The sequence below is a fragment of the Calonectris borealis genome, chromosome 1, assembly GCF_964195595.1.
Source record: "Calonectris borealis chromosome 1, bCalBor7.hap1.2, whole genome shotgun sequence".
Taxonomy (NCBI): domain Eukaryota; kingdom Metazoa; phylum Chordata; class Aves; order Procellariiformes; family Procellariidae; genus Calonectris; species Calonectris borealis.
This window is the reverse complement of record NC_134312.1, coordinates 53,094,777-53,113,637: the sequence shown is the minus strand read 5'-3', so window position 1 is coordinate 53,113,637 and position 18,861 is coordinate 53,094,777. Positions and strand designations below refer to the sequence as shown.

The window sequence follows — 18,861 nt, the reverse complement described above, 5'->3', positions numbered from 1 at the left end:
GTATGTAATAGACTAGATTTAAAATAGTGGAGAACAGAAGCCATATAGCTGTAAAATATGTAGAAGAAATATTTTGGGCATTTATTTACTGAGAACATGATAGTCATAATGCATTGCATGCCACTGAACTTACCCAAAGATCATATAAATTCTACAGAAGAAATCACAAATAATTGGATTAATGTTTTGTTGACTTCTACACTGTAGAAGCCTAAACAAGAGATAAAGATGCATCTGTTTTAATGATCCATTGAATCCCAAAACAAACCTTACAGAAGACTGAGCAAACTGCAGGATAATTGTAGAGCTTTTAGCTATGTTTTATAATAAACGCAATGGGAGTTGGATGCAAAAAGCTGCAAGCATTTCTTTTATTTTCTGTTATTCATGTATTCCTATTATATTGGCAATTCTACCCTGTAGTGTCATAAATGTAATATTCAGCTATATGCTCTTCATACACCAATTAATCAGAGCCATTTTTGGAACAGCCTACTATAAATGAAGACACAGGCTAAACTGAAAATACAGTAAAAATGTAAGTCATCAGACCATATTTACCCATGTAGTCTCTAACTCTGATGCATTTTCTTTTTACATTTTCACTTTCTCTATAAGTGCCTATCAACATATACCTTTTATCTCTGTCCATGCTTTTCGTGATCAGTGTTAGGCTTCTTTTTCCAAAACTGTTTGCAAAGCAATTCAATCATTATATTCACAGACTTGAATAAATGATTTCTGGCATATGTCTTCTAGAAGGAATGGAGAAGATCAACAGCAAACAGAGAAACTTAAGAAAATGGAACTATAATATCATAAATATTGACATTCATCAGTGAGTAAATGTATAACCTAATTCTTGTCAATTTTTTTTGTAGTCTACTTGTGACCCTCAGATCTTGTAATGCTAAATTTAGATACTCTGCAATAGGACTGCTTGAGCAAAGGAATCTTCTACAAACTCTCTTTTAATTGGAGGATTAACATGTAATTTTGACTTACTTAATATACTGAGACTTTTCAGAGGTATTTCCCCACATCAGATGTAACATTTTAGTGAAATAGGACAGGAGATTCAGACCCCATTCCAGTACTGATATTTTCTCCTTTGGAAAAAGTTTAAACCTTCGCAGGCTGGTCAGTTCTACTGTTATTTCTGAGTAACCAAACTATATTTTTTTTCTCACAGAATTAATACAAAAAATGTATTCTTCCTTGGAGATCATATAGTAAAATGTTTGTCAGACCTAAAGATACTTTTTTTTTTTATTTTGTAAAAAGACTTAATCTCAGAAAGAGGAGTAATGCATACTGAATCCCTACCATCTCTTCTTTCATTTTGTTATTAGCCTAATATCTGATCCTTACATTCTGCTGTTAAATACGGTTAGAATAGAAGTCTATATGACCACAGACATGAACAACTTATGTGCAGTTTAAATATACTACTCAAATCTATGAAAATTCAAATAGTGTACTTACCACTGTTCTTAGAGCCTTGTTTCAGTATTTTTAAAATATTCTTACATTAAATAATTTCCCTTTGGAAGGAGTGAGAGATATTGAGTTATAAAGATGACATGCATGTTAATAAGTACACATGGCATGAGGTAGACCTATACCATATTCATATACAACCATAATAATTGTTTTGAGACAGAGTGCAGAATGGTATGAATACACATAATGCAAAACTCAGAAAATCAGATTTTCACTGACTTCCATGGGCGTGAAGCTCAGAAAGATTGACAACTAATAGTAAAATGGAGAGTGAAGTAGTATGATGTTTAAACATGTTTGGGGACAATGCTAAGAAGAACTGTATACATTACTGTAGAGAAAAACAAATTAAATGAATAAAAGTTATTCTCACTTTAAAAGTTTGGATATACCTGCCTATAGCCTAGCCTTACAGAATTGCACTGATACAAACAAAACCAGTCAGAACTCAAATAAATTGGTTGTGAAAGTTGCTTAAAAATAATATTACTCACATTACCTCCTGGATTTTATTGGTAGTAAATAGGTCCCTAACTCTTAAGTGGATTTGAAAACATTTCTGAGGATGATAATGTTAATGCATCAATCTACTCTTCCTGGTCAATTCTCTTCTCTATCATCACACCTATCCCTGAAGTCACTGAGCTGTACATACTGTATCTTTTTGCACCATGGGGTTGAATATTGCTGAGCTATGCCCATCTAGATAGGAGATAAAAGGATCAACAAAGGTAGATTGCAGACTTCAGAACTTGAAAAAAATTGATTAGGACATTTTTCAAAGTTATTTCCCCTAGGACTGAGGTCTTGCCTGTTTCTCCACTGAACCACGACAGTCCAGGGGGAGTACTAATAATCTATGTCATCTCCACAAGGACAGTTTGGCTGTATTTCACAAAGTTAATGCCAGAGTCTTTGTGGTGTGCCTAAAAAGTGACAAGCTAATGGTGCCCTCATTCTATAATGCTCTCATAGTCATCCTACTGTAATTCCAGAGGTTAAGACATTTTTCTTTCAAGCCATGATAAATGACATGAAAAGAATGATCAGATTACTTGAAAGTTTTAGAATTCACTTGCTTAGGTTCATCTTTTTCCTTGCAGTTTAAGCTAAACCTTGCAACTATGTAATCATTTACACCCATGTATATTAATATTTAATTTAATTCATGTCACTAAATTGAGCAGCATTTTTTCCTTAAAGCAGAATCAAGTTCAATACCAGGTTAAAAATGTATGCAGAATAGGAATTAGCACCTCAGTGGAGTTAAAAGTATCTGATGAAAAATGAGGCTTCCACAACATGTGGCCAGGAAATGCTTTAAAGAGAATAGAATATTCCTAACTTCTAAAATAGACTGTATGAAAACCATAAAGTGATTACTAAGGGCAAATCTCTAAAACTTCGTTCAATATCTTTGGTGGTCTTTTGTATGAGATGGTATGGGTATTACTTTTACAAATATGTTAGAGTTAGAGATGTTGTGGCAAGTGAAACTATGATGAAGTTTATCTTTCATAAATTATATAGAGGTCTAAGTCTACTAAAACTGAATTAATAACCGTTTCTTGAAAGTTCAGTTGATTCACTCATGTTTCCTTCTTAATCTAGTAGTCTTTAGATTTAAATAGATATGAAACCTTGGAAGCTCACATTTCTAGTAATCACAAGAACATCACATGTTAGTTAAAAATCTTTGGCTTATTATAGAATTTACAGCATACATAATTGTTTCTAGTTTTAGTTCCACCTACAGAAAATGAAGTAATTTAGAATATTGAACTAACTAAAGTGTATTCATTTGCTTTCTAACCCAGACTGTTAACCTGAGTTCATGATCGTAACACTAGAATCAGTATTTTCTTGTTTCATTGCCCTATATTCAGGAAGATATTGTATTTGAATGCCTTCAAATCCTTCAAAAATTATTTGCTATTTACTACTTACCACCCCTACTTCATAACCCATGATACCAAGAACTTCCCAAAACTGTTTTCTACTTTTATCCACTGCTGCCTTTAGCTCTTTATTTTAGGTTATCGTGTTATTACAAAACTGAGATGGCTGATGTTAAATTATTGATTGCTAATATGAATTTGCATTAAATGCTAATAATAGCATTTAGTGTAAAGTTGTGAATTGTTCTGGTATATATTTCTGAAGTATATTTATTATTCATGACTTCATGCATGAGTTCAGACAAATATTTTTTATGAACTCTGCAATTTGACTGTTGTTCTATTTATGGGATGTGATGGACCATCTCAGTTACTTAGTGCTACTTCTGTTTTCTGGTAGGCTATTTGAAATGTTTTATAGAGCATAATTCTAAAGAATAAATTATCTTGTTGGTACACAAATCCCCCTAATTGCATATGAATATGGCATTCATATAGAGACCAGTCATTCTTCTCAAATTTATGCAAGCAAAAAATCCATGTTCATGACAGTTTTCAAACAGCAAATAGCAAGGAATGTAGCTAATCAGCTCTAGACCAGAATTTAAGAGAATAACTGTAGGTGTTGGTTTTGTTTTTTAAACCAGCTCTAGTTTTTACCTTGTTTGTAGTATAGGAAATAATCATTCACATGTTACAAACATTAGTGAAACCAGTCTGACGAGTACATTTTCAGCTAACCTGTACCTATAGGACCACTGGAGCTCTTGCTGAGATCCATTAGCCTTGACAAAGGAACGATGGAAGAAATGATGCCTGGAGTACAGTTTATTAAACTTGTCTGGAAAGTTGCATTTCTATCATTCCAATTTCTAAAACAAAAAGCCATGCAGGACTAAGTACAATGCCATGAGAGGTGTTTGCACTGTCTGTAGGCATCAACACAGATTCCTGAAAAAAGATCCTAGGCTCCGTCTGTGGGTAGGGGAGGCCGGTTCAGAGTTCCTACTCCAGAGCTGGGAGAGTGAGAGTCGAGCAGTCGGCATGAGGGAGCTCACCGACAGGATGAACAGGGTTTATATAAGCTCATCCATATGCAAACAGTCCGGTGAGTTGCCAGAGCTGTGCCAGCATGCCACCCACTCAAGTAATGTCTTTATTATTCATTGAAAGATGCCGCAGTTTTCTTTTGGTGTTGCAGAGCCTGTGTTAGCAGGGGATAAATATTACAGAAGGTGGTTATAGAGATTTTATGTAATAGAGCAAGTTCCTATTGAGAACCTGACTTTTTGTCAGGGAGCAGAGAGGGATGGTTGTTCCCTAATGGCAGTGAGCTATGCCCTCACCCGTGGGGCGCAGTCCCGTGGGGTCTGCACCCCGTGGGCAGAGCCAGGTACTGGTAACATGCTCCATTGACCACCCCAGACAGGACCCTGAGAGATGACTCAGGTCCAGGGCCCATTGCGGGAGCCCAGCCAGGAGCAAAAGGAGATTGGGTCGGAGATACGAATGGAGACAAGGTTGTAACATGGGTTCGTGGTCTATGCAGGAGGCAGGGCTGAAGATAGGACTGGAAAAAAGCCACTATGTATGCCTGAGGGGTCCATCCAGGAGACGAACTACCTACAGTGTAAGTCCAGCATCCACCAGTAGTTAGGACCAGAGGCAGGGCCAGAGACTGGCACTGCTGCGGCATTGCTGGGGCAGGGACTGACAGCCCCAGGCTGAGCTGAAATGGGGTCCTGGGCCACGGGCAGGGTGGGGGAGGCTGGCGGAGATGCTGGGCACGGACAGCAAGGCCCATTGGTGCCCTCAGAGCCCTGACGCCTCTGTTTTTTATTCATTATTATAATTTTGTCCTATCATATCAGTGAAATGTGGTAAGTTGTGTCTGATTTATGTATTATTATTTTCTGAGATTTTGAATGTTCTAGGAAAGAAATAGGTGAGGGGTAGTTCAGTGTTATTTTTAGTAAAAAGCTTCAAGTTACCTTTCCTCCCATTTAAACATACTTTTTCCAGTACAGATTTAGAGTATCATCTTTACAATTAGCTGCTGGTTAACGTTGAAGAGCTAATGCATGTAGCAGATATTGTCGTGTGTCTAATGTATAAAAATATTGAAGTTAAGTTAGAATTACCTCAAATACCTAAATCCAACCTAGTCTCAACTCTAGACAAATCTCAGGGGTAATTTAATCTCAGATAAGTAATTTAATTATAAAATGAACATTTTTTACCTGTTTTAAAAGCCTTGAAAGGGGAAGTGGGAGAAAAAAATAAGTAAAAGGAAAAAGGCAGATGTGAAACAAAACAACAGATTGTTGTAGCTGCAGATGAAGGATAACAAAAGAGCAAATGATCATAACTTAGAAGGAGAATAAGTAGAAGTGTGATAAATAGGGAGTGTAGAAAAGGGATTATAAAATGAAGCTAGAAAGAACAGGAAGGAGAGAAGGGAATTCACCTGATCAGCTGTTCAAAGGGGGAGATCACTCTAAAATCTGGTGCATCGGGGACAAGGGAGCCTCTGAGCCCAACTAGGCAAAAGAAAACAGAAGACAAAGTGCCACACTGTCTCAGGTTGCATCTGATTTGTAAAATAACCCCAGGAGAAATCCTTAACCTTCCCTCATGTATACTTTCAAGATTCGTAACTTCAAAAAAATGATTGTTTACTGCTGTGTCAGTACAAGTATCTCGTTTCCACAGCTCTCCACAGGACCTTGCAGCAGTTACCAAATCTATGAAATTACAGTTACCGTTTATTTAGCGGCTGTATTTAACTTCTTGAGATATCTCTGTGCAGTGAGTGTTCTGTCAAACTGTTTTTGAGTGGTTTCTTCAAAGTGTTACCCAGTTCTGCTTGTTTTCTAGTCCAATGTTGCTTAGCACAGAGCTGTACAAAGATTTGCTCAAATTTGAAATTACATAAATTTGTTTTTATGGTGCCAGGAATTATAGCATAAAGGGTTGGGCTTGCATAGTATTAAATATTAAATAAAATATTTTGATTGGTCATGATGTCATGTACATTTTCAAGTTTTTTTTTCTTGATAGACAAAAACAGTGAAAATAATTATTCGTTGGTGGTGAGTGTAGTGCTACTATTATCCTGTAAAAGTTCCTGAGGCAAGCACTCATTTTTTCAGAAAATGTTAGTAAGTTCCACTGAAGCCAGAAGAAGGATGTACATTTATCCCTTGGATGTGAATATGATTCCTGAAAAAATGACAGGCAACAGAAAGCTCTTTGTCCTACCAAAGGAATTTGTATTAGATAGAATAATTTCATAGAATAGTGGGGCTCCACTGAGTTTGGATTCATATCACCTGCTCACCACTGCCTCCAGCAGTAGGAGCTCCTTCAGTGCTCACGAAGAGGGGAAACAAAGCAGCTGAATTCTAATTGCGTCTTAACTGTATCTTTCCTAAGTGCAATACAAGGTTACAGGAACCTGTTACTCTTGTGGTGGCATCCAAAAGGCAGAGAGCCACATTCCCTCCATTTCCTCCATTTCCCATGGAACAGAGTTGCAGAGGAAGGGTGGAAAATGAATCCAGCTCTCCCTGCAAGCCTCTTTCTCCCAGCATATTTCATCAACCACCAAACCATCCAGTTTTTCTCTAAAACGAGATGAAATTATGGCAGAAAAATCCATGAAGGACTATTAAGCATAAAGAGACTATTTCTCTTTCTGGAGGGCATTGAGCTGCAAATTGCTGGAAATGGGGAAAATGCTAGGAAAGTATCACTGCATGTCCGTCTTATTCTTATGCTCTATCCAATGCAGTTGATCCTGTGGTCTCACAGTGAAACATCCACCTGTTCTTAACTAATTCTTGCAATTCAGTAGGTTGCATCTTGTATTTCTGTTCTGTAGGCCAAGGATATAAATCTGACTGAAGTCGTGGCTATTACAATGCTATATAATATAGTTTGATTTTCCTGTTTTTAGAAAGACATTATCCCGCCAAATTTATTCATTTAAAATACAAAATCAGAATCTAGAAAGACTCAAGCAATCTTGCTGTATGGTGATATATGTTACCATATACCATATATATATATTGCTCAGCATCATAGCAATGACAGTCTTGAAGAGAACAAGGTGCCCTGAGTCCTAGTCCAGTGGCTGTGCTCTAGAAAACAGATCTTTTAATTTTCCAGTAAGATCTGTCCCTCATTCACTGAGCAGGATGGGTTCTGAAGGAGGCTAAATCGAAGTTGCCAAAGCAATCAACTGAACATGAAAAATATCCTAACTTTGAAGTGTCTGTAATAAATATATGTTTCATGATGGAGTGGAGTACTTCAACTGAGCTGTTCCTGGGTAAATAATACATCAGCAGTCAGAAACACAAACTCGTAGAAAGGCCAATGGAGTTCACAAAGTACAGTTCACTGTTGACAAATCATCTGTCAAGTAAAATGAATTGTCTTTGCTGACTTTGTAGTTATAATTATTATAGATACAGTTATTGTACTTACATAGTGGTAATGTAGAGTTATAATAAGTATTGGTTTAAAAATGAGAAAAGAACTGTGAGGATGATTTTCCTAGTCAATGAGGGTTGTTCCATTAGCTTGCATTAGCTGTGGTCTGAGAATTATTTTTGTGCGTTCTGAGCCACACATAAGCAATGGAATGTAACCTTTAGATTATAGATACTAGATAGTGTTATTTAAATTCAAGCTGTTTCTATTGATTTTGTTTTGTTTCTGTATATGCCATGAAAAATGTCTCTAAAAGTACTTTCAGGAAAATATTCAGCATCACCAAACATGATCATCCAAAGTGGCATATTCATCCAAAGAGCTAGGCTGCTGACAGAAGTTACAGATTTTATGTAAGGCATCTAGTTTTTTCAGAGTTTTATGAAAAAGATAATTTAAAATCTAAGCATTTTGAGTAGCCTAATAATATAACTGAAATGCATAAGATAAAGCAGAACCTTGCATAGACTTCTTGGAACCTACTATACTTCTCCCATAATAAACTTTCTTTAATTATATTGGTCTGCTGAATGTTAGGCATAGTTTTTCTCATACGACATCCTGTTCCTAACTATTCTTAGCTCCTCTCCAGGAATACATGTCGTTAGATTAGTTTATTCACTAGAACACCCAGTCACGCTAACCCTGCTGTAGCACAAGTCCTGTCACAATGTCGAGAGATAACTTTTTTATCCAGCTGAAATCATAAATACAAAGAGGAGAATGATACCCTATTTAGTGTTGGACAAGGCTGAAAACTTTAATTAAAAAAAAAAGTTTACAGTATTTACTCTAGCATCTATTTCTTCTCCAGCTTTGATAAACTAGCTGCCAACTTACTTAAAAGATTCATCCTTTCATATTGTGGTATAGTCTCCACTCAGAAATTTCTTGGTCAGTAGCTACTAAAATTCTCCAGATTTTGATTCCTTAACACCAGAAGTATTTAGCAATGTTCGACAGGTGTTGACCTACCTAAGATAATGGTTTATAATAATCTATTCATGATGACTGGGGGAGCATCTCCTCTACAAATAATCACTGCATTTCTTTCTTTTCCTCGCTCAAAAAATAAAGAAAGAAAAATCCAGAAAGAAAAATCCACATTGTTAGCAGTAGAGATAATAAAATAGAGGAGACCTTAAATTCCTTTGCATTTAGAGCAAATCTGCCTTACAACATGTTTGAAATCATGTGCTCTCTGATATCACAGATTCAGTCAATTCCAAACCCCACAATAAAGATATTCTGAGTCTCATTGGGAACGAGACGTCTTGTAGAAATTGTCGTATAGCATACCAGATGGCATCTTTCTTGCAGACATCACTTCAGTGTGCTGCTTCTATTGCCTTGAAGAAGAAAGAACCAAGTACTGCTATCCCTGCAAGAGACTTATCTGTCAGTTCTCCCATGCAGGAATAGGTACATCTTTTTTGATTGTGGTATCACAGACGGATCGTCATGGGATTTATGTTCTTTGAAATCATAGGAAAGCACAGTAGTATGTAAATGTGTTGCAGGTGAGACCATCTCCTACAGTCTGTATGTCATTTTTCAATATCAGGACCAGCTTTAGGCATAGGCAAAGTAGGCACTGCCTGCAGCAGCACACTGGTGGGACTGGCACTGAATCGTAGACCAGCAAAATGAAGAGATAGCCTTCTAGTCTCAAAGCAATAGCACCTGCTCCAGGTTCCACTTGCACTGGCTCGAAAAAACTGTCCAAGCAGCCCCTCTAAGATAAGTCTTCTGGACTGGCAAAGAACAAGGAGATCTAAAGAGCTGCAAGTTCCCGTAACGAAAGACTTGGCCCTAATCCCCGCATTCCTGGCTCTGCTCTGTGCCTTCCTTTGCCTTTGCCTTACTGCTACCTTTGGCAGAAGAAGGAGGGAAAAAAAGTCTTGCAGATAACAGGGTACTCTAGCAATGAGACGATAGTCAGGGATGAGGACAAGGCGGCAAGCTGACTGTGTTTCTCCTTATTTTCTTTCCCCTTGCTGAGCAACCTTATGTTGTGTTGATGGGCTCAGACACGTAGTTACACTGGTGGGGGACAGAGTTGGAGGAGAGCGCACAGTGGGACCAGCAGTGCTATATTCATCCAGTGCTGGGGCCATGGAGATAGTTAGACACAGTACCAACAGCTACATGAGGAAATGTGTCTGGGGAGCGACTCAAAAACTGAATTTTGCCTACACTGTTGCTAGGCATTGAGCCAAGCACTTCTCATCACTGGCAGCATAACTCCCATGCTGTTTATAGTACGGTAAGGAAGAAGCAGTTTGACCATGAAACTGGTATATTGATTTTTGGCTGTGCCGTATTGTGGGCAGAACCTTTTTGTTGGTGGGGGACACAAGATGCAGAGACATTTGTGTCTACGCATGTATGGAAAATACAGGATGATGCATGATCCTTTCAGTGAGTGGGATTATGCTTCTCTAGGTCTCTTTCCGATATCAATTTTTCTGCTTATGGGGGAAACGGGAAGAGAAAGTCAGGAATCCTTTTCAAAGGAATTCATGATTTCTCAGTCAATTAAGACAAATTCAGCAAGGATTTAATTCTCATCTTGTTTAAGATAATTTTATTCTCAATTTGTTCTCTGTTGCTTACCCAAGGGAAGTCCACTATATTTCAACTCAACATAGCCGACCTCCCTCCCTACAGCCTTGCTACTGACTGGGCACAACCCTGAAGGGATTATGCTCCATCTATGTACAAAGATATTGAATCACAGTAGAAAAAACTCTGCAAAATAAGGAAGATTTACAGAAAGGTGTGAACAAATGCATTTGTATCTCTGTGAGACCTAGATTCCTATCAATTTGGTATATCTACTTTCTCTGAGAAAAAATGAATTATCCATTAATCTGTTTGAAGTACATATTTAGCTATTTGTGTACACTGTACTCTTACCAAAAATACATGCTTTATATTGCATCTATTCACATGCTATTGTTATTAAATACTTGAGAAAACTCCTAAAAGTTTCTTCAGCAATTACAGATGTACCAGCGCCTGATAAGCCTTCGGTACTTTTCTGAGAGATGTAATGAACCTTTCATACTTCATGTAGAAATGTATCAAGGAGACCTGGAGTAATGTAAGATCTCATAACAGACCTGTCTTAGGCAACTTTGCAACCTCATGAAAGATCTTCTGTGGCTCAACTAAAATTATTCTACAAAATCATTATGGAATTCAGTTTGTATGAGATGTTCCGCAAATCCAAGCAGCAATATCAGAGTGAAAGGTCATCCAGTTTTAGCCCAAGAACTAGTCAGGTTGGAGTTGAAACTCTTAAAATATTGTTAATTTTAAATATCCAGCTAAGTTTAGAGTCTGTTGTGTGACTGCTCGGGGAGCCTCTGCATGTCACTTGCAGAGACTTGGTGTTATAACGTGTCGGTCAGACTGTAGGTTTGGATTTCTATGAAACAGTTTTCTGTCATAGTATCATCAATCCCAATTGATGCCCTTGACAGATATCTATAATTTCCTTATGCCTGGAATTAAATTCCTCCTTAGAGATGGTCATTGCTTGAGATTCACAATGGACAAGAAAAACAATGAAAAGTAATTAATGTGTTAAATAAAGGAAGTTCTACTGGACAGGATTCTTCTTAGAATTGTACCCTGAATATACCCGTTTTCTGCCTTTTTTGCTAAGTCCTTTGATCCTGTTATGAAAAGCAAAAGTTTAGTAAACATTCCTCTCAGAACAAAGGTGTAAAATATTTCTATCTTGAGAGGAACTGTCTCAAAAATGGAACATTGATGGAAAATACATCGTGAGGTATTTGGTTTCTTGTGCAGAAAATGAACTTTGCTTTAATTTTAAATTCATCTTTTATTAATTTCTTTCCAGTTATAGTTGATAAAATATACATTCTCTCTAGAAATCATGCAAATCTTATACGTCTGCCTGCTATCATTCACATTTTTGTAAGAAAAGGATATAAACTTAAAATTTTATTTAGTAAAAATATTCTTCTAATTATTCATTTGAAATGGTGACCTTTTCAAGTTGAATTATTATATGTTGGCATGAAGGTTTTCTTGTGTCTTATAATATTTTACGGTTGAAGAAATCATGCAGATAATCTAATTACTTTGACTAAAATTGTTGTGCCGTTTATGTCTTTTGCTGTACTACAGGAGAGAAACTGTGAAATGTATTCATTATCGAGTCATTAAAGGGTTTTGCTATTATATAAGCAGAGACGCAGACTCTTGTATTAAAATCTTGTATTAAAAGGGGAAAGGGGAAGGCATAGTAAACTATGCCATAGGCTATGGTTTATGTATTGCGTTTCTTAATGTCTTCTGAAACGTAAAAATCTACAACAAACAGATATGTAAAGCGTAACTGGTATGAAGATTCTATTCAGATTTAAGTGCTCTAGGTTGCTTTTGAATCTTGCTATTTTCTGCATTTGTTTTGACTGCTCTCATCATTCAAGATTGACGCTTGGATGGGTGTGTAGGAGGAAGCAGCAGCAGCAGGCTTACAGCTTGCAGACAAAAAAAAATCTGCCTTATCTGATGGCTATTATTGAAAATGCGAGGTGTAGCCTAGGCTGGGTAATGAAGGGGAGAGAGCGAGGGGGAGCAAGAAGCATGGAGCTGCATACTGATGAGTGTAGGAGTACTTGATAAAAAGAATTCTTGCTGCTGGCAGTGCATTGCTCATTGTGGAGTATTCCAACAATCACGTATAACGGAGAACAGCTTAGCTGACAGCTTGATATGCCTTTTTTTTTTTTTCCTACTGTATGACGTACTGGTCTGTAGTAAAGATTAATAACTAAGAAATGTAGAGCTTGGATCAGATCTTACGCTATATACTGCCCTGTAAACTATGTTTTACTTCTGACTTTTCTGCTTGCTGAAAACATTAATTTGTCAAGCTGGCGGGCTCCTTTGATACCAACTTTCCCAGGAACACGATGTGGCAATGCCACCTCTCAGCCCAGGACTACCGCTATTATCCAGTGGATGGTTATTCGTTGCTTAAACGCCTCCCTCTTCACCCTCCTACAGGACCCCGATGCCCTGTCCAGACAGTGGGACAATGGTTGGAAAATATTGGGCTACCTCAGTATGAAAACCACTTGCTGGCTAATGGATTTGACAATGTGCAATTTATGGTAAGAAATCTTCTGTGCATAGCTGTATATATACACTGTAGCTGCCTTTTTTGTCTGTCTCTTATGTGCTCATAAAAACCTTAGAGCTATTCTGCATTGCACTGAGAAGATCTGTTTAGTGTTTCACTTTTCTATGTCTAGCTAAATTAATATATAAACTGTCCTTGTATAAACTTCCAAATTGTACACGTTACAAAATATTCTAGCCAGAAAAATGGTAAAAGAAAAACTGACTATTAAGGTTCTCTCTCACCCCTATCAATCTTCAGATTAAAAAAGAAAAATGCACAGTTCTTTCAATCCATTGCAGGATTTTCACAGTATCTAAAAGCTGTAAACACCCCTATCTGCAACACATCACGTTATCACTTTTATTTAAACATTAACATCATTGTAATAATAATTAAATAACATACAAGGCCGTTCTTGTATTGAGAAGTATTTTAATACCAGAAAATTATTTAATGAAGTGTGCTCTCTCTGCAAGTGATTCTGGATGCCTCAGTTAAATGTTTTTGCATCTTAGATAATCAGGCTATGGGATTCACTTGTTGAAACTTATGCCCTGTGTGGAAAAGTAATGCATTCCTTTTAGTAGTTCCATTTGCATGTTTTAACTCTGGGCATTTTTCAGAAACATATGAATGAAATAAAATTTTCTGTACTTCAGAATTTACGGTATTACCATGTGGTGTAAAGTAACATAGACCTGTCATGCACAAACTTCCAGTTGAACTAAATATTGACAGTAAAGAGAGAAGCTTACTTGTAAGGTCGTTATATAATCACTTTTCTACCTGCTTCAGTATTCCCATTACTTGAACCTCTTGCAAAAATCCTGACCACATTTCTTATAAAGTATCAGAGCTTAAAATGTTATTAATCAACCCTTTTTAAAGATATTTTTAGTAACCATGTATATCTTGGAACAGTTCTAACTTTTCATAACTTACACCTGGCATATAAGAAACAGAAGTGAAACAGCATGAATATCATGGCTCTAAAATCATCATGAGTTGTGTTTTTCCCATTTAATTTCTTTTGCCAACATCATTATATGCCTATGGCTTACTGATCAGAAAATTAAGGCACAGATCTCTGCCATTTCCACATTATAATAGTGTAGAGGTTTCTTACTGTTTTTATATGGCTGCCGTGTGATCTTTTGCTTATATCAATAAAAATCATTAGAAACTTTATCTTTAAATATTCTTGAAAACAAAGCTGCAAGGGTATGCTGTCAGCCCAGCAATGTAAAAAAAAAAATTCCAAAATGCGTTTCAAGCTACAGTTTCCCAAAATGTAACCACATATTCTTATACATGTTGTTATTCTTATATATTCTTATATATGTTGTAGCATCAGTTACATAAATCTGAAAGAGATTACAGAGGGAAATTGTTCACAAGTGGCTGTAGGTGGCATAACAAATGCAGAGGGGTACACCTACCACAGGTAAATGATGAGCACCGGAGAAGCCAAAGAAACTGCTCTGGAGGGCTTTCCAGGCGTCCCCTGGCTCTGGAGGGGCCTGAACCACATTCTGGGGGAATTTATAAAACTTTCATTTCCTACGTCTCTTATTAGGATGTTTAGGTAGACATACAAATTATATACGAAATTCTATTATTCAATACACAAATCAAACTTTTCAGGTATCAGGCAGATTAAGTTATGCCTGCAGACTTGTGTGTTAGCTAATGTTTTCCAGTCATTTTAATTTAAGCCTTTTCTGAAGTGGTTTGTTTTTAAATATATATCACAGGTAAAATACATAATTACTCTTAATATTAGTTGGGGTAGCATGCATATGTGAATGGAAGATTAGATTCTTGAATCCAATGATAAGCAAAAAGCTGGAAAATTGCCTAGTAAAAAAAGATGTATAATTTCAGTAATTTAATAATTCCTCATTTATTGATTTCACACTGTGCATCATGCTGTTACATATTTCATTTTTTGTTTGTACCAGAAATTGAATAGTTTCCATATTTTATTGAAAATAAAAATGATCAGAAAAGACCAATTTCTTTATATATTATTCTTTTGAATATATCAGCATTATGTAAGAAAAGCCTCTCCTGAAAATTTAAATGAGTGTTTTTCAAAATATTTTCCATTCTAGTCAAAATGTTAAAGAGAAAATTAAATTTGGAAAGTATATAGGAAAATGAGAGAAGAAAGACCTGCTATGGTGTAAGAAAAATTCAGATTACTCCAAAATTGGAGTGTTGTAGTCTTCCTTAATATGAGAGAACTGCTTTACCTTTATTAAAGTGGTTTACATATTAAACTGTATTTTACAAGCTTATTAAATTAAGTGTTTCAGAGAGGTTAGTTACTTTACATTGAACAACTCTAATACTTCAACGCAGAAAAATCAGTTAGACATATTTGTTCTTTATTCTGTACCATATTCCTGCTTTTGTTTTTCTGGAAGCACATTCTGACCTGCATTTATTCATTCTGTTGCCTAAGCAACAACCATCACACTCCTATTAAGTATGATTTAGTAGTACAGGTCTTACTAGATGTTCAGAACAGGAGAGGGAATATCACAATGATATAATTAATGTCCGTGGAATAACATACATCTGAGAACAAATATATCCTATTTATACTACTCTCAACAGCAAAATTCTATTAATTAAATTAGCATTCTAATAAAAAGGTGTTTTTCAGATAAAAATATTTCACAGTTAATCATTCATTAGATCATAGAAATTAACTCCTTGTGTTTAGTCCACCTTGGGCATTAGGAAAGTTATTCACTACACTATGCTTAGAATTAAGAAGATTTGTTTATGTTACCTGAAGTCTGTGGACTTTATAGTAAGAAACAGCCTGTTTCCTATTAACTTTACAGTATGAATTTTTTTCCATAGTTCATCAATATATATGTTTTTAAAATAGGTTTAAACATAGTATTAAAAAATTAGTTGTATTTTCATGAATTACTTTATTTCTACTTACAGCGTATTTGCACACATAGTAAGTGCAATTCGTACCTACTATTAGTGTCATGCAGAAATGACACTTGCGTAATATTTAGTAGGCCCAAGGCAGATTCAGTCCTAAGACTTGGTTCATGTGTGCTTGTAGGTGTAGAATCATACTTGAATACGTATATATATATATGCAGTCATTATTAACTTTGATAATTTGTTGTGTAATAGGCTGCAGTGTCCTTCAGATGTAAAAATTTGTAGTGACTTTGTGCAGAGATAACCTATACATTAAGATGCAGATGATACTGCAGTTTCATAATGTAAAAGCTATTTTGCAGTTAAACTAATTCTAAAGTGCAAGAAAACAATTAGATCAGTCGTAAATTGCATTATATAAACTAGATATAAACAATAAGGAAACCTAATGAATCCATTAACACCTTTTGATGCATAGGTCCCATGGATATCCCTGGGACAAGCTATAATCTTTATGCACACTTGCAGGCCTACATAACTCAGTATGCTGAGAAAAAAAGTTAAATTGCAGAGAAACAGATGAAAATATGCAAATGTGTGAGGTTACTAGATCCTTCATGCAGCTTTCTACAACTCTGGAGCTTCATCAAAGACACCATTCTAGATTCACAGAGATAAAAGCAGTTCAATCAAATCACTGCCCAGTGGGGACTAGTTCTGATTAAGGACTGCATATGACTATCTATTTATAGGTTGTTCTAATCATTTAAGATATTCTGAAATTTTATCACTTGCTTAATATTGCAATTTGATGAAGATAATATCTCTTAAAAAGATTTATAAAACACTGTATGAGAGAAACAAGGACCAGGCAAACAAAATGAGTAAACAAAAAACTATGAAGAATTTTATTATATTTTTTGACATTCCAAAATATTGTTCATTAGTAACAGTTAATAACCTGAATCAACATTAGACACTAGACTTTCATTGCTGCTCTGAACTTACAGACATGCACCTCTACCCCTTCAAGTACTTAAATGGCTCGCATTGCCTGAGGATCTAAGTATTGCCAAAGTCTTTTTTAAAATTCTCTCTTTTTCACTGTTGGGAAACTGAGGCATAGAGTGACTGCAGGGTGGAATTTAAAACTGCTTATACATTTGAGATAAGAGGCACTAGTTCTTAAAATAGCTACTAACATAATGTTTAACAGATCAATTCAGTTGCTTAAACATAGGTATCTAGTACCAATTGAGATACTGTAGGGAATCCAGGAGATCCAGACAGGGCTGACAGATATTACTAACCAGAGACAGCCAGACCCTTCATGATTAGCAGCTGGCATCCAGGTGGGATACCACTGAGCATCTCAGATGGCTCTAGAGTCCTGACGCTTCTACAGCTGAAATGAGTCTTAAGTGTTGTAGGTCACACAGAGCTTATGACATGTCTAGGAACTGAATATAGATGTCTTGAGTTTCCACCTAGTATCTTAGTTGCATATACATTTATTTTCCTTCTAATAATTTTCTGTATTTGTATTCATCCTGTGACCTTAGCTGCACAAGTATTTACCTGGTTTCACAGTGCTAGGCATAGACTACCTTCTCAATTCCCTTTAGCTGCCTGTTTTGGATTTAGTTTTGAGTTAAGTTTTGACTTTTCTTTCCGCCTTCCTCTCTCTCTTTCTTTCTTTGTTTCTTTTCTTTCATTTTTTACTATGTCTGGAGGTTTATTAGTCAGATGAAGTTTATCTGGAGACTGTCCTCTCTCAGGTGTCATTCCTGGGATTTGTTGTCCTGGAATACCCAGTAATTCTTCTTACCTTTAATATCTCTGGAGGATCTTAAACTCTGTATCAAGTGTAAAGGACAGAAGCAATTTTATTTCTTTAGAGTGAAATGCACCTGAAAGAAATTATCTATGTGCGTTGGCTCCAAGTCCTGCACTTGTAGAGACCACCACAGCTTTTATCCAAAAATACGTGGTGCAGAGATTGATGATTTGGGCATTAGATGAAAGCTCAAAACAGTGAGTCAGTCTGCCAACACCTTTCTTAAATTAGCCATGCTGCAGATGATGAAAAAGAGGCCAATGTTTGACAAGGGTTCTAGTCTGTAGTGCCTTTAGTGACTTTCAGAAGCCAACTCCTAACATGCTTAGGAGAGCAGATCAACCTTTGCAACATCCAGGCTCTGAGCTCCCCAGGCCCATAATGGCTACTGCAGAAACTCATCAGGGCATTTATGCATCATCTGAAGCGTAAGAAGATTTAGAGAGCATTGTCTGTTTGTAGTTTACCCAGAAATGAAGAACTGTTTAAGGCAACCTTAAAACTGGCAGTCAGTGGTATGCAGCAAGCCACATTTTTAGCAGAGTAGAAGGAATATGGGTCCCACTGATGCTGGAATAAGCTGTGGTTTAAGATTTTCTGTACATCTAATAAAATCTTAGAATATATGCCTGGAACCAGGAGTTTCAATCCCTTCGTCTGGACCTCACTTGCAAATTCCAGGACTTGCTTTTAGTTTCATGGCAGATCTACAGAACTTGACACTAAAACTGTAGAGCTCCTCTCAGTGCCAGTGTGGCCCTGGCCTCTTCCCTGAGCAAAGTGGCTCTTTGTCACTCTGCTCTCTTCTGAGTCTTCCTCTCCTTCACCTCAGTAACCCTTTGCGACTGTAGCTCCTGAGGCAGACCAACTCTTCCCTTAGTCCAACCTGTTAGCCAAACATAGAGTGGGGCAGAGTTAAAGTTCAAATATAGATATCTACATGTGTACCAATCAGTAGATGTTTAGGACTCAGTTCAGTTGCCCACGTATTGGAAGCACTTGAGACGTCTGAGACATCTGTGTAGGCCTGGAGTATATGATACAGGATC

At 36.6% G+C, this 18,861-nt stretch overlaps 1 protein-coding gene across 2 annotated transcripts in view; it reads left to right on the top strand.

Annotated features, from left to right (window-relative positions):
* The window catches only part of ANKS1B (ankyrin repeat and sterile alpha motif domain containing 1B), a 449,770-nt gene that overhangs the window by 233,102 nt on the left and 197,807 nt on the right, over positions 1 to 18,861 (top strand). For both annotated transcript variants that reach the window (XM_075151688.1, XM_075151680.1), the window contains exon 15: positions 12,945 to 13,051. In XM_075151688.1, coding sequence (XP_075007789.1) covers positions 12,945 to 13,051 — 107 coding nt within the window. The remainder of the gene's footprint in view (positions 1 to 12,944; positions 13,052 to 18,861) is intronic.